The 13,514-nt window shown below is 36.9% G+C and overlaps 1 protein-coding gene across 2 annotated transcripts in view; it reads right to left on the bottom strand.

The window, feature by feature from the left end:
• The window catches only part of LOC115211686 (DNA-dependent protein kinase catalytic subunit), a 266,170-nt gene that overhangs the window by 76,342 nt on the left and 176,314 nt on the right, over positions 1-13,514 (bottom strand). For both annotated transcript variants that reach the window (XM_029780332.2, XM_036503287.1), the window contains exons 61-66: positions 11,934-12,144; positions 11,656-11,824; positions 7,074-7,301; positions 4,523-4,632; positions 3,503-3,634; positions 1,371-1,550 (exon numbers count right to left, since the gene is read on the bottom strand). In XM_029780332.2, the coding sequence (XP_029636192.2) occupies positions 1,371-1,550; positions 3,503-3,634; positions 4,523-4,632; positions 7,074-7,301; positions 11,656-11,824; positions 11,934-12,144 (1,030 nt within the window). The remainder of the gene's footprint in view (positions 1-1,370; positions 1,551-3,502; positions 3,635-4,522; positions 4,633-7,073; positions 7,302-11,655; positions 11,825-11,933; positions 12,145-13,514) is intronic.

Raw genomic sequence — 13,514 nt, 5'->3', positions numbered from 1 at the left:
TTGAAATGGTTGCAAGACGCAACGAAAATTTCCACTTATTTCTTATTTTTATTTTCCTAAAATTTTCGTTGCGTCTGGCAACCTTTTCAATAGTCAAGATTATTGAAATGGTTGCAAGACGCAACGAAAATTTCCACTTATTTCTTATTTTTATTTTCCTAAAATTTTCGTTGCGTCTGGCAACCTTTTCAATAGTCAAGATTATTGAAATGGTTGCAAGACGCAACGAAAATTTCCACTTATTTCTTATTTTTATTTTCCTAAAATTTTCGTTGCGTCTGGCAACCTTTTCAATAGTCAAGATTATTGAAATGGTTGCAAGACGCAACGAAAATTTCCACTTATTTCTTATTTTTATTTTCTAAAATTTTCGTTGCGTCTGGCAACCTTTTCAATAGTCAAGATTATTGAAATGGTTGCAAGACGCAATGAAAATTTCCACTTATTTCTTATTTTTATTTTCCTAAAATTTTCGTTGCGTCTGGCAACCTTTTCAATAGTCAAGATTATTGAAATGGTTGCAAGACGCAACGAAAATTTCCACTTATTTCTTATTTTTATTTTCCTAAAATTTTCGTTGTGTCTGGCAACCTTTTCAATAGTCAAGATTATTGAAACGGTTGCAAGACGCAACGAAAATTTCCACTTATTTCTTATTTTTATTTTCCTAAAATTTTCGTTGCGTCTGGCAACCTTTTCAATAGTCTTGACTATTGAAGCGGTTGCAAGACGCAACGAAAATTTTAGGAAAATAAAAATAAGAAATAAGGGGAAATTTTACCGGTGAGTGTGTTAAATCATAAGGCACAAAAAGAAAATGACTCTCCCCAGACACAACAGAATATGCTTCAACACACAAACTCATATAAAGAATCTTGCAAACCAAATCTAAAAACGAAATGCATTAAATGTTAAAGCAAATACTGATGCCCTTGATTAGGTTCAGTTTATAGAAATGAAATTTTTTTTCAAATGATCCTGAAGATTAAGCTACAATATAACTAGAGCAAATGTATGTTTCTATGAAATAACAAAAGTATGTTTTTTTTTAATGTATCTAAATGAGTGTAAAACCATCAAATTCAAAATAAAATATGACAATAATGAAAATGAAATAGTTTTGGAAACTTTCAAATTCCACAGATCCATCATTTGTTGATATTGTTATGGGTAAACAAAGGGTCACTGCTAATTGGAAAGACTTAAGATGAGAGTGGCTACAGATTCATCTTATTATCCAATGTATGGTGGCCCAACATACTAGAAATAGCAACCGAACCTCTTACAAACTCACATCCTACACTCTTGAATTACTTTAATATTAAAATTGTGAAATATTCAACAAACAAAAATTGTTAGAGACAACTCACCAACATGCAGCTAATGAATGGAGGGAAATGCTGCTCGGAGGCTTTCAGCATATTACGAATACTGTTTTGAACTGATTGAATACTTGTTTCCATGTCTTCATCTCCCTTCTCTTGTTCAGCATCAGCAAATATTCCTTTGAACAAGGAATTAAAGAGTAACCTGGCCACTGTACTGTCTCTCTAAAATGGAAAAAGAATTCTATCATCTTAGCAAAACGAGGGATAAAGTTAAGATGGTGACATAATTCTAACTTTACCAATTGTATTTTGTAGCTTTCCAGCTTCAAATTTTATTTCTTACTCTTACCAATTTATAGTGGAGGGTGAGGTGTGTATGTATGAGTAGCATTTACACTGTTATCCTCCTACATTAACAATAAGTCGAAAGGTAAGCTACTATAAATCGGCATGAACTTTCCAGACAACCCAGTATATTACAGGAAAAGATGAAATTTCTATGGATTTGCCTTTTGTATATGTTGATAACAACGATAGGCTTGTGTTTCTTTTACCACCTATCCAAGTAAACTTAAAGATTTTAGTATTTTAATCATCATGCAACTGTCATCCCATAAAAATTTGATCTGGTACTTTCTAATTTAGCCGTCTTATGTCCTGAGTTCAAAACCTACTGAGATCAGCTTAGCCTTTCATCCTTTCAGGGTCAATAAAACATCATCATCGTTTAACGTCCGCTTTCCATGCTAGCATGGGTTGGACGTATGACTGAGGGCTGGCGAACCAGATGGCTGCATCAGGCTTCAATCTTGATCTGGCAGAGTTTCTACAGCTGGATGCCCTTCCTAGTGCCAACCACTCCGAGAGTGTAGTGGGTGCTTTTACGTGCCAGTCAGGTGGCACTGGCAACGACCTCGCTCGAATCTTTTACACATGCCACCAATTATATACCATGTACCAATTATATATTGGAGATGATTCAATTTGATAAACTCCTCTCCAACAAATCCAATCTGCGGTTTCGTGCGTATGTAAGAAATTATTATTAAATCTAAAGGCAGTAAGCTAGCATAACTGTTAGCATGTTGGACAAAATGCAAAATGGTAGTTCATTCATCTTTATGCTCTGTGTTCAAATTCTGCCAATATCGACTTTGCCTTTCATCCTTTCAGGGTGAATGAAGTAAAAATCTGTTTCACACAGGGGTTGATGTAATCGACTAGCCCTCTCCCTCAAATTTCAGGTCTTGAGAGTATGATTGAAAAAGGCTTGCTCTTCATTCCGTAGAAGAAAGAATTCAAATCAGACCATGTTAAGACCAAAAATTATTTACATCAAAAAGGTGCTTTTTTTCTATGTAAATCCCTATTTTTAATGATTTTTTGACTGCTGTGTCGCCATTTTTTGGTGTATTTCAACCAGAAAAATGTTCACTTAAAGAGAATAGCAAGCTACATAATGCAAAATTTTTACTTTTCAAAAATTCCTATTCTAAAGGGTCGAAACAAACCCGAGCAACGCCAGGCTATAATGCTAGTATAGTAGAGAGGATTATCAAATATACATAACTTCAACATATTTTAGACACATTGGTCTAATATATAGCCATTAAAATTTTTAAGATACACCCAGTACAAAGTCAGCTACATTCAGAATAAAATGAAATATAGTCGCAGGAGTGGCTGTGTGGTAAGTAGCTTGTTTACCAACCACATGGCTCCGGGTTCAGTCCCACTGCGTGGCATCTTGGGCAAGTGTCTTCTGCTATAGCCCCAGGCCGACCAATGCCTTGTGAGTGGACTTGGTAGTCGGAAACTGAAAGAAGCCCATCGTATATATGTATATATATATATGTATGTTGTATGTGTGTGTCTGTGTTTGTCCCCCTAGCATTGCTTGACAACCGATGCTGGTGTGTTTATGTCCCCGTCACTTAGCGGCTCGGCAAAAGAGACCGATAGAATAAGTACTGGGCTTACAAAGAATAAGTCCCGGGGTCGAGTTGCTTGATTAAAGGCGGTGCTCCAGCATGGCCGCAGTCAAATGACTGAAACAAGTAAAAGAGTAAGAGTATTATATTTTACTACTCCAAAGGTAATCTAGCTAGTAGATGCAAGATAGAAATGAAAACTTCTCTAACAAACAGATAAAAACATCAGAACAACATACATACCAGAGCTACTACTTGCAATGTTGCTATCAAGGCAGAATATTTTATTTGTATATCAGGGAGTTCTCCAGTTCGATATTTCCTGTACAAAGTTACTTGATGTTCATGTTTGGACTTTTGTTCATGAACGAGTTGCTGTAATAAATAATAAATTATTAAAGATCTACAAGAGATATTTGAATTCTAGAAAAATGTTCAATGTCAAAGTCCTAAAGATGAAAACAGTTAAAGATAAGGGAGTATAAATTTCTAAAGTTGATGGCGTTAAATAGAGACATCAACAACACCTGTGCACTGTGGTCATTCAAACTGCTAGAAATAGCAGCCAAATTTCCCTTAGATCATATGATACCATTGTAAAAAAATTATGTTGAGAGAGAGAGAAAATGAGGACTGAGTTAGTTGAAAATGTGTGTATCAGAATCTCACCTGATCAGGTAACAAATAGCTAATGATGGCACTCTGTCGGTTAAGACGACGAGTGTTCCAGTTGATCCGATCAACGGAACGGCCTGCTCGTGAAATTAACGTGCAAGTGGCTGAGCACTCCACAGACACGTGTACCCTTAACGTAGTTCTTGGGGATATTCAGCGTGACACAGAGTGTGACAAGGCTGGCCCTTTGAAATACAGGTACAACAGAAACAAAGAGTGAGAGAAAGTTGTATTGAAAGAGTACAGCAGGGTTCACCACCACCCCCTGCCGGAGCCTCGTGGAGCTTTAGGTGTTTTCGCTCAATAAACACTCACAACGCCCGGTCTGAGAATCGAAACCGCAATCCTAAGACTGCGAGTCCCCTGCCCTAACCACTGGGCCATTGCACCTCCACAAACAAATAGCTAATAATATTACTAAAAAAGTAAACACTGAACCCAAAACGACTGACTAATAATTCATATGCAAATACAAAAAATTGTACATTTGTTGGTCACTCAATAAATATTCTGTACATACACACAAAAAAACAGCATGAAAATATTCTGTACATACACACAAACAAACAAACAAGCATATTTACTTACAACTTGAGTCTCATTTTTAGTAATTTGCTTTTTTGCAAAATAAAGACTTTGAGCTTCACGATCTTTCAGCACTCGCTTCTTGAGATAAGCAAATTTTCTTGATTTATTTTCTTGAATATATATATAAATAACAAAAAAAAAAAAATTTTTTTTAAATAATAGAAACGTGTGCATTTATGCATGTAGTTTCATGGTTTAAACATCAAAACTATAAATGACTGTTTATTAAATGACAAACAATACGATTGCTGAACAGAGTATAAAAAATGAAATCATCACCATCACCATCATCATTTAACATCTGTTGTCCATGCTGCCATGGGTTGGATGGTTTGACTAGGACTGGTGAGTTGCACCAGAATCCAGTCTGATTTGGCATGGTTTCTATGCCTGGATGCCCTTCCTAATGCCAACCACTCCGAGAGTGTAATGAGTGCTTTTATGTGCCACTGAGACAGGTGCCAGTTGCGTGATGCCAGTATCTGCCACGACTATGATTTCACTTGGCTTGATGGGTCTTCTTCTCAAGCACAGCATATTGCCAAGGGTCTTGGTCATTTGCCATTGCATCTGTAAGGCCCAATGCTTGAAAGGTACATTTTACATGCCACCAGCATGGGTGCTAGTTATGTGACACCAGCACTGGCCACATTGCCTCTGAAAACAGAACAAGCTACTGCATATTACCATATACTAGCAGTATCACCCAGCGTTGCTCAGGTTTGTTTCGACCCTTTAGAATTGGAACTTTTGAAAAGTAAAAATTTTGCATTATGTAGCTTGTTATTCTCTTTAAGTGAACATTTTTCTGGTTGAAATACACCGAAAAATGGCGACACAGCAGTCAAAAAATTGTAAAAAATAGGGATTTTCATAGAAAAGAAAGCACCTTTTTGATGTAAATAATTTTTGGTGTTAATATGGTCCAATTTGAATTTTATCTTCTACAGAATGAAGAGCAAGCCTTCTTCTATCATTCTCTCAATTTTGGTTAACTTGCGCTGCAGGGTCTCGGAGGAGATAGTGTTAGTTGAAGGCTACCAAACCTGCCATACACAGACAACTTCAGCTTTATATATATAGAAATTGTGTTGTTCAATGTAATACTGTCCATCATTATAATAGCCACTAGGGTAGTGTATTGGCAAAGTTGTTAGAGCAATACAAAGTATGCCTTGTGGTATTTCTTTTGGTTCTTTACATCTGGAGTTCAAATCCTGCCGAGGTTAACATTTTTAACAAACCCATAAGGATGAACAGTAAAGTTGATCCCAATGAGATTTGAACTTAGAACATGAAGAGAGATAACTCAATACCAGAATCCATTTAGGATGGCCTCAAAACACTGAACATTTCAGATGAAATGACAAAGGACCAAGATACCTGGTGCCTTGCTGTACCCAAAAAGACTGGTCCTCCACAGCAGAAGTGTTAAGGCTACAAACCCTGGTGAAGAGGATTGCTCTGCAAGAGTCCTGTGCTGGTGCCATGCAAAAAGCACTCGTGCCAGTCTCATGTTAAAAGCACCCAGCACACTCTGTAAAGTGGTTGGCATTAGGAAGGGCATCCAGCCTAAGAAACTTGGCCATATCAGACAGGAACCTGGTGTAGCTTTCTGGCTTGCCAGCTCTAATCAAGCTATCCAATCCATGCCAGCATGATAAATGGACGTTAAAGGATGATGATGACGACGACGATGATGATGATGATGATGATGACTTTGACTAATGTTCAAGAGATTCTGTCAATACACCATCTTTCTTTATTATTACCAGTATCATTGTTTTAACATCTATTTTCCTTGTCTGCATGGGTTGGACAGAATTCACTGAGGTAGATTTTCTTTGGCTGGATACTCTACTTCTTGCCAACCATCACCTGTTACCCAGCAAAGTAATAATATAACTATGTTGCCAAACATATTCTTGCAGAATAATGGAAATGAACAACACGGCTTATATTACAATGGCACTCATTTACAACAATGAAGCAATGCCAGGACCAGGTCACACTCACATGCACACACACATGCATATATGGTGGGCTTCTTTCAGTTTCTGTCTACCAAATCCACAACACCTGGAACTATAGTAGAAAACACTTGCCCAAGGTGCCACACAATGGGACTGAACTTTGAAACCATGTGGCTGGCAAGCAAACTTCTTAATCACACAGCTATATCATGTATTATTATATAAACTAGCTGGGTCTGCGCTGTAAAAAATGATGGCTAATTGTAGTATTTCATATATAAATAAGGTACATAATAATCACAGGTACAAACATTCACATACTTTCCTTGTACACACTTACACATACACACATATACTCACACAGAGTTGAAATGCTGTTTGATTTTTCTTTTCAGCATTGAATGTTCACCATCCCACATCCATTGCACACTCAGTTTTCGAATCCATAAGGAACATATACGTGCACACACACGCACGCATGCACACACACAAGCACACACACACACACACACACACACACACACACTCTGTTTTATATATATATAGATAATAAAAATAAGACAAGAAATAAAATTTACCAATCTTCTGGCTATTTTCTTCCAAAGGATCCTCTTGACTATCTTTAATGGCACTAAGCTTTTTCTGTCCAAAACCTGGACCTGGTCTCTTTCTTGTAGGATAAACTTGAGACACAGCTGTAGCTTTACCGGACACTGTTAGCAAAGAACTTTGAATACCAGAATCCACACTATCTACCTCCATGGAAGAAGAAAGGCTACTCTGTGTTAGCCAATCAAAAGGGACATCTAATCAAGCAGGACATGAAATAAAAAAGAAAGATACAAAATATTAAAAAAGACAAGAATAAAGTTGTATAAATTATTTGCAATAAAATGGAATATTTCAAAAGGAGATAACAGCCACTATGTCTTTTTTGCTGTCGTTTAACCTTTTAGCATTCAAACCGGCCATATCCGGCCAAAATATTTAACTGTTTTATATTGAAACTGACCAGATCTCGCCTCTCACCTCAGCCCTACCATATCATTCTAAAACTAAAAAAATCACATCACTGAAATCTCTAAACTTACAAGATAATACATGATTAATTCAAAACAATATGAATAAACAAACATCACATTTGACAGAATAATCCGAACACTAAAGGGTTAACGTCTGTTTTCCACACTGGCACAGATTGGTCAGTTTGACAGGTGCTGGCCAGCTGGAGAGCTGTCCAGACTCCAGTTGTCTCTTGTGGCATGGTTTCTCAAGCTGGATGCCCTCTCTAATGCCAACCACTTTACAGAGTGTGCTGAGGAGGTGGAGGAGGAGAGAGTAATGCCTGTAGTCTTTCAAAAGGATCTCTTTGATTTGTGTACAGGTAAAACTGAAGTCTAATTTCAACTACTACAAATACGTAGCTGGAAAGAAAGATCCGAAAATTGAAATCCAATTTGGTGCAGTTCTAGAGAAGAAGGAATTTCACTTGTTGAAATTGGAAAAAGGGGCAGTACTCATGATCCTGTCAGGCCCTTTGAAACTAATGAGCTTGATGCTGTTACTGTTCCATTAAAACTGTTGCAGGAAAGACAAAAGCAGGGAGAAGATGCCAAAAGGTCAAGAAGAACTGGGAATAGTGGTTAATGAGGAACTAAGAGAGATATGGATGTGTAGCAATATTGCTATCTTCTGCTATCTTCACTGTTTGAGAAAAACATTAGGAATGATCTCGTTTGAGATTACAAACATCTTTGGCTAGTTTAACCTTGTTGTGTCCACTGATCTGATTGGTTAGCATCTAAGTGCGGTCTGTCTCTCTACTTATTTTGTGCCAGTGTGTAAACTGACCAATCACAGCTTTCGGATAGGAACTTTCATTTGAGCTATCTTAATTCCATAAATAGGCTGATCATCTCACGATTCACCATCTTTTGGCTCAAGACCTTCTAAGGTCTGGTCGGAGACCACACAGAGCTTACTCAACAATGTTCCAGTTCGAAAGGCAGACGACAGCCAACCCAACCATACTGTGAAGACGCTATTGTAAACCAGCGACAGACATAACGTCATCACCAACATCATCTCCATCTATAAAGATTTCAACGTGTACACAAGATAAATACAGATTCAACTCATGCTGTTAGTGTGAAAATCTAACCACGGAAAAACAGTTGCAGTATCATCATCATCATCATCATCATCATCATCGTTTAACGTCCGTTTTCCGCGCTAGCACGGGTTGGACGGTTTGACCGGGGTCTGGGGAGCCAGGGGCTGCCCCAGGCTCCAGTCTGGTCTGGCAGTGTTTCTACAGCTGGATGCCCTTCCTAACGCCAACCACTCCGCGAGTGTAGTGGGTGCTTTTTACGTGCCACCTGCACAGGTGCCAGAGGGGTCTGGCATCGGCCACGGTCGGTTGGTGCTTTTTTATGTGCCACCTGCACAGAAGCCAGTCGGGGCGGTGCTGGCATCGGCCACGTTCGGATGGTGCTTTTTTTATGTGGGGGGGGGGTGCAGGAATATAGGGGAGCACCAGTGGGGAGGGGTGTTCGGAGAAACGATGACAGGTTCTAGACAAGTAGAACGTAGGATATCACGAGAGGGGTAATGCATGGTGAAATAGCATATTGAAGAGGGGGGTTCGAAGAGTAGACACCTATAATGGTGGTGGGAGAAGCGACATCCGGTATAGATGGAGCAAAATATAGAGATATCCGGTATTGGTGGTGGGGTGGGCAAGGGTGGGCGCACCGCGAATACGCGAAGGTTGATAGGAGAGAGTTGATAGTGGAGAGAGCGAGGACTTGGACGGGCAAAATTATCGTAGTAACATGGAGAAATTATCAGCACATAATAATAAAGGGATATTTATATATCTGAAAGAATATCTATATCAAGAGAAAAATATGCACAACAAGTGATTCAACTAATCTCCGCTCCGAGACTCAAATCTTGTTATAGAACTCATTATCGTGTACTACATGAACTGGTAAAATAACTCTAAAATAACTCCATTTGAACTCAAAATGTTGAGACTTCTCTTATGCTCTGTTGTATTCGCATACACCTTATTCTGTTCTTCTGTAGCACACACGAACACACAGATACAAATATTATAAGCATGCATTCATGACACAACACTACGCTAATAATCACAAATCTCTTTGTACACTGTGAATAAAATCTATCTTCTCTTTATAAAAGAAGAACGGTTTTTGGAGTCCTTTATTCATCTACTCTGGCACTGCATACAAACATGTATTATGGCTTATATAACATTATGTTATGTTGGGATGCGGCCGTGCGCATCTGTACAAGAGGAGAAATATGTCACTAAACTCCTCACATACGGTCGTATTCTAACAGATGTAACAGAGGTGATCAGAGATGAAGAATCAACTGAAAGAGGTACAAGACCAACTCAGAGGAACTGAGATCATTATAGTAGGAATAGGAATGACAGAGAGAGGAGACAGCAGGCTTGCCGGATAGAGTGTGGCTGTTAGTAATTGAATGAAATTATCAATATAATGATGATGATGATGATGATGATGATGATGACCCTTCCCTGGATGAGGTCTCGGATACCCAAATGTGTAGCAGCAGCACTGCTTTCGAGGTGGGAGCGATACTCTATCTTGTGGAGTCTTGTGGAATGTCTGTAGCTGTTTGGAGGGCTGAAATATTTTCTGGCTCTGAAGAGAAGGGCTAGTCTTTGGGATATATATTTTAAGGATGTTCTTTTGCCAGGAGAAATCCTCATTTACAGTGATGCTCAGTATTTAGAGAGACCATGAGAACTAGGTGAATTGATTAAAGAAGAAACTTTGGAGTGAGGCGAGAGAGAGAGCCAGGAAGGAGTATAAGAAAATATATTGAATGAAATAAGTATGTCACTGATATAGTAGCAAAATCAATGTTAACGCTTTACCATTTAAACTGGCCATATCCAGCTCAAATATTCTAATTGTTTTATGTTCAATCTAGCCAGATCCAGCCTCTCTTACCTACCCTACAATGTCATTCTAAAAATAAACAATCATATATCAGATGCTCAAGGCTGTGAGGTAATGCATGAATAATTCAAAATAATGTGAATAGATAAGTGTTACATTTGACAGAATAACCTGAATGCTAAAAGGGTTAATGATGTTTCACGCTTCAGCAGCATGCAGTGCAGAGTTCAACTGTTCTCATGAATATATCACTTGAAAAGGGGTAGGTTCTGCCAAACTGGTTTGTGTTTGGCCTATTTTATGAAGATTAAATCTTTATTTGATCTCAAAAGCCAAATAAAAGGTATCTTATATTTCAGCTCATTTTGAAAAGAAACAAACATCAAAATAGGTATTGGTATGATTGCTAGCTTTGTGAGTAGGTGATAGTGTGCATGTGTGCATCTATAAGCTTAAGTCCATATTTGCACACAGACACACACATCCTTGCATGCCTGTACATATTTACATGTTTTAATCATCATCATCATCATTTAACGTCCGTTCTCCATGCTAGCATGGGTTGGACGGTTCAACCGGGGATCTGGGAAGCCAGAAGGCTGCACCAGGCTCCAGTCTTATCTGGCAATGTTTCTACAGCTGGATGCCCTTCCTAACGCCAACCACTCCGTGAGTGCTTTTTACGTGCCACCTGCACAGGTGCCAGGCGAGGCTGGCAACGGTCACGGTCGGATTGGTGTATTTTATGTGCCAATATTTCACAAATGATTTTAAGACATTCCAATAAAACAAATGTCAAAGGTTAATTAATGGTAAATGTTTAGCAAATACTAATGTGAAAAATAGAAATATAAATAAATCTCTGAACGAGGTATAAACAGTAACTGCACGACAATGTGAGGTATACTTGCCATCTCAATATGGCTAACCACTAAGGGTGGGTGTTACTGTAGCTTTTAGTCCCAGGAGATCATCGTCTCCAGCTGGCTTTAGGCACACTTTCTGTGCCCTTATGGTATTTGCAAATACCATAAGGGCACAGATAGTTTGCCTAAAGCCAGCTGGAGACGATGTTCTCCTGGGGCTACAAGCTACAGTAACACCCACCCTTAGTGGTTAGCCATATTGAGATGGCAAGTATACCTCACAGAAATATAAATGTTAAACATAAAAAAGAACACAGCAGGAAATAATACATTACCTTGAGTTGGTGTAAACTGTTGATTACCATATGTAGCTCTGAGCTCATCAGCACCCATATTTTCTGTTTTGATATCATCTACCTCCATATACGATGATGACAGAGCATCAAAAAACAGTGGTGTCATTGTAGAATGTCTATGCTGCCAATGTGACTTTACTCTATACTCCTGATATTACAAGAAAGCAAGAATATTTATTCAGTTTCAGAGAATAAATCTAAAAAGCAAGTGATCAATATGTTTCATATTTTATTGATATTTAGACATTTTTAATTACCTTAAATTGACACTCTGCAAGGGGATATTCAAATATTTCTCGCTTATATTCTGGACTTTTGCTTGTCATTTCCAAAAGTAAACTGCTGGAATAATATAAGAACTGATGTTCAGTTCCAGGAGAATACATCATCTGAAACATTGCAACCATGCGGTCAAAAGTAGACTCTGGCAGTCGAGTTCTGTTACTCCAAAAATTGTGCACCAAGATTCTGTCAAATAAAATATTGAAAATATAATTATTATAGAATTTAATCATAGCCAAGTAAAAATGATAAGATAGAAGGGGAAAAAAATTGTAAAAACAAAACAAACAAAAAGAGAAAGAGAGAGATAAGCTAGAAGATGTGAGAAAAGAAAGGAAAACAAGAGGAGAAGAAAACTAAGAAGTCAGTGGTGGATATGTGGTTAAGAAGCTTGTTTTCCAACCACATGGTTCCATGTTCAGTCCCACTGTGTAGCACTTATGGCAAGTGTCTTCTTCAAATAGCCCTACGATGACTAAAACCTTAAGAGTGGATTTAGAAGACGGAAACTGAAAGTAGCACATCATATATCTATCTGTATATATATATATAATAATAATAATATTAGGGATTAAATCCAAACTTACAGGGAAAAATTAGATTTAAGATTAAATCAAATTTCACAGTATAAATATAAATTAAATTAGAGATAAAACCACTATTAGGCAAATCAAACAGTGAAAAACATAAACCAAAACATAAAAATAAATATAATTAATATAATATACAAAAAATATAAAATTTAAAATTTAAATTATTAAATTAAAAATTTTTTATATTTATAAATTTTTATATAATTTTTTTATTTTCTATTTTTTCTATTTTTTTTTATTAAAATAATTTTTTAAAAATATATTTTATTTTTATGTTTTGGTTTATGTTTTTCACTGTTTGATTTGCCTAATAGTGGTTTTTCGCTAATTTAATTTATACATATATATATATATATATATATATTATATATATATATATATATATATATATATATATATATATATATATATATATGTATATATATATATATGTATATATATATATATATATATATATATATATAATATATATATATATATATATATATATATATATATATATATAAAGTAAAAAGTTAAAGGGCCAAAGGGAAGAGTAAGTATGGTTAGGCAGCTTTTTAATCACTACAAATGTTTTGATACATACAGATCCTCGTATATACAGGATTTAAAGTTAAATTTAAATTAAATTATGTAATGATTTACTTGTATAAGAAGATCTATATGTATCTCCTCAGGCGATGCTCAGTTGCTGTCTCCATAAGTAAATCCAAATTTCCATGCTACAACATACATGGCTTCTTTGAAACTAGAATTGGTAGCATACCATAGGAATACTACCCGGCTATTTGGGAATTCTAAGGGTGAATGAGCTCTATTTGTACTCTTATACGTTCTTAACAGAACACATCTCAACTATTTGGCGATTTTTCTTTTTCCTCTGTCTTCTCTTCCCTGGATCTTTCCTTCTCCTATGTTTCCGACGAAGAGCTCCGCTCGAAACGTTAAACCCTCCTTCTTTCC

This window comes from Octopus sinensis, linkage group LG5 (assembly GCF_006345805.1).
Source record: "Octopus sinensis linkage group LG5, ASM634580v1, whole genome shotgun sequence".
NCBI classification, from domain to species: domain Eukaryota; kingdom Metazoa; phylum Mollusca; class Cephalopoda; order Octopoda; family Octopodidae; genus Octopus; species Octopus sinensis.
The sequence above is the reverse complement of the archived record's forward strand: the minus strand, read 5'-3'. Positions and strand labels throughout refer to the sequence as shown.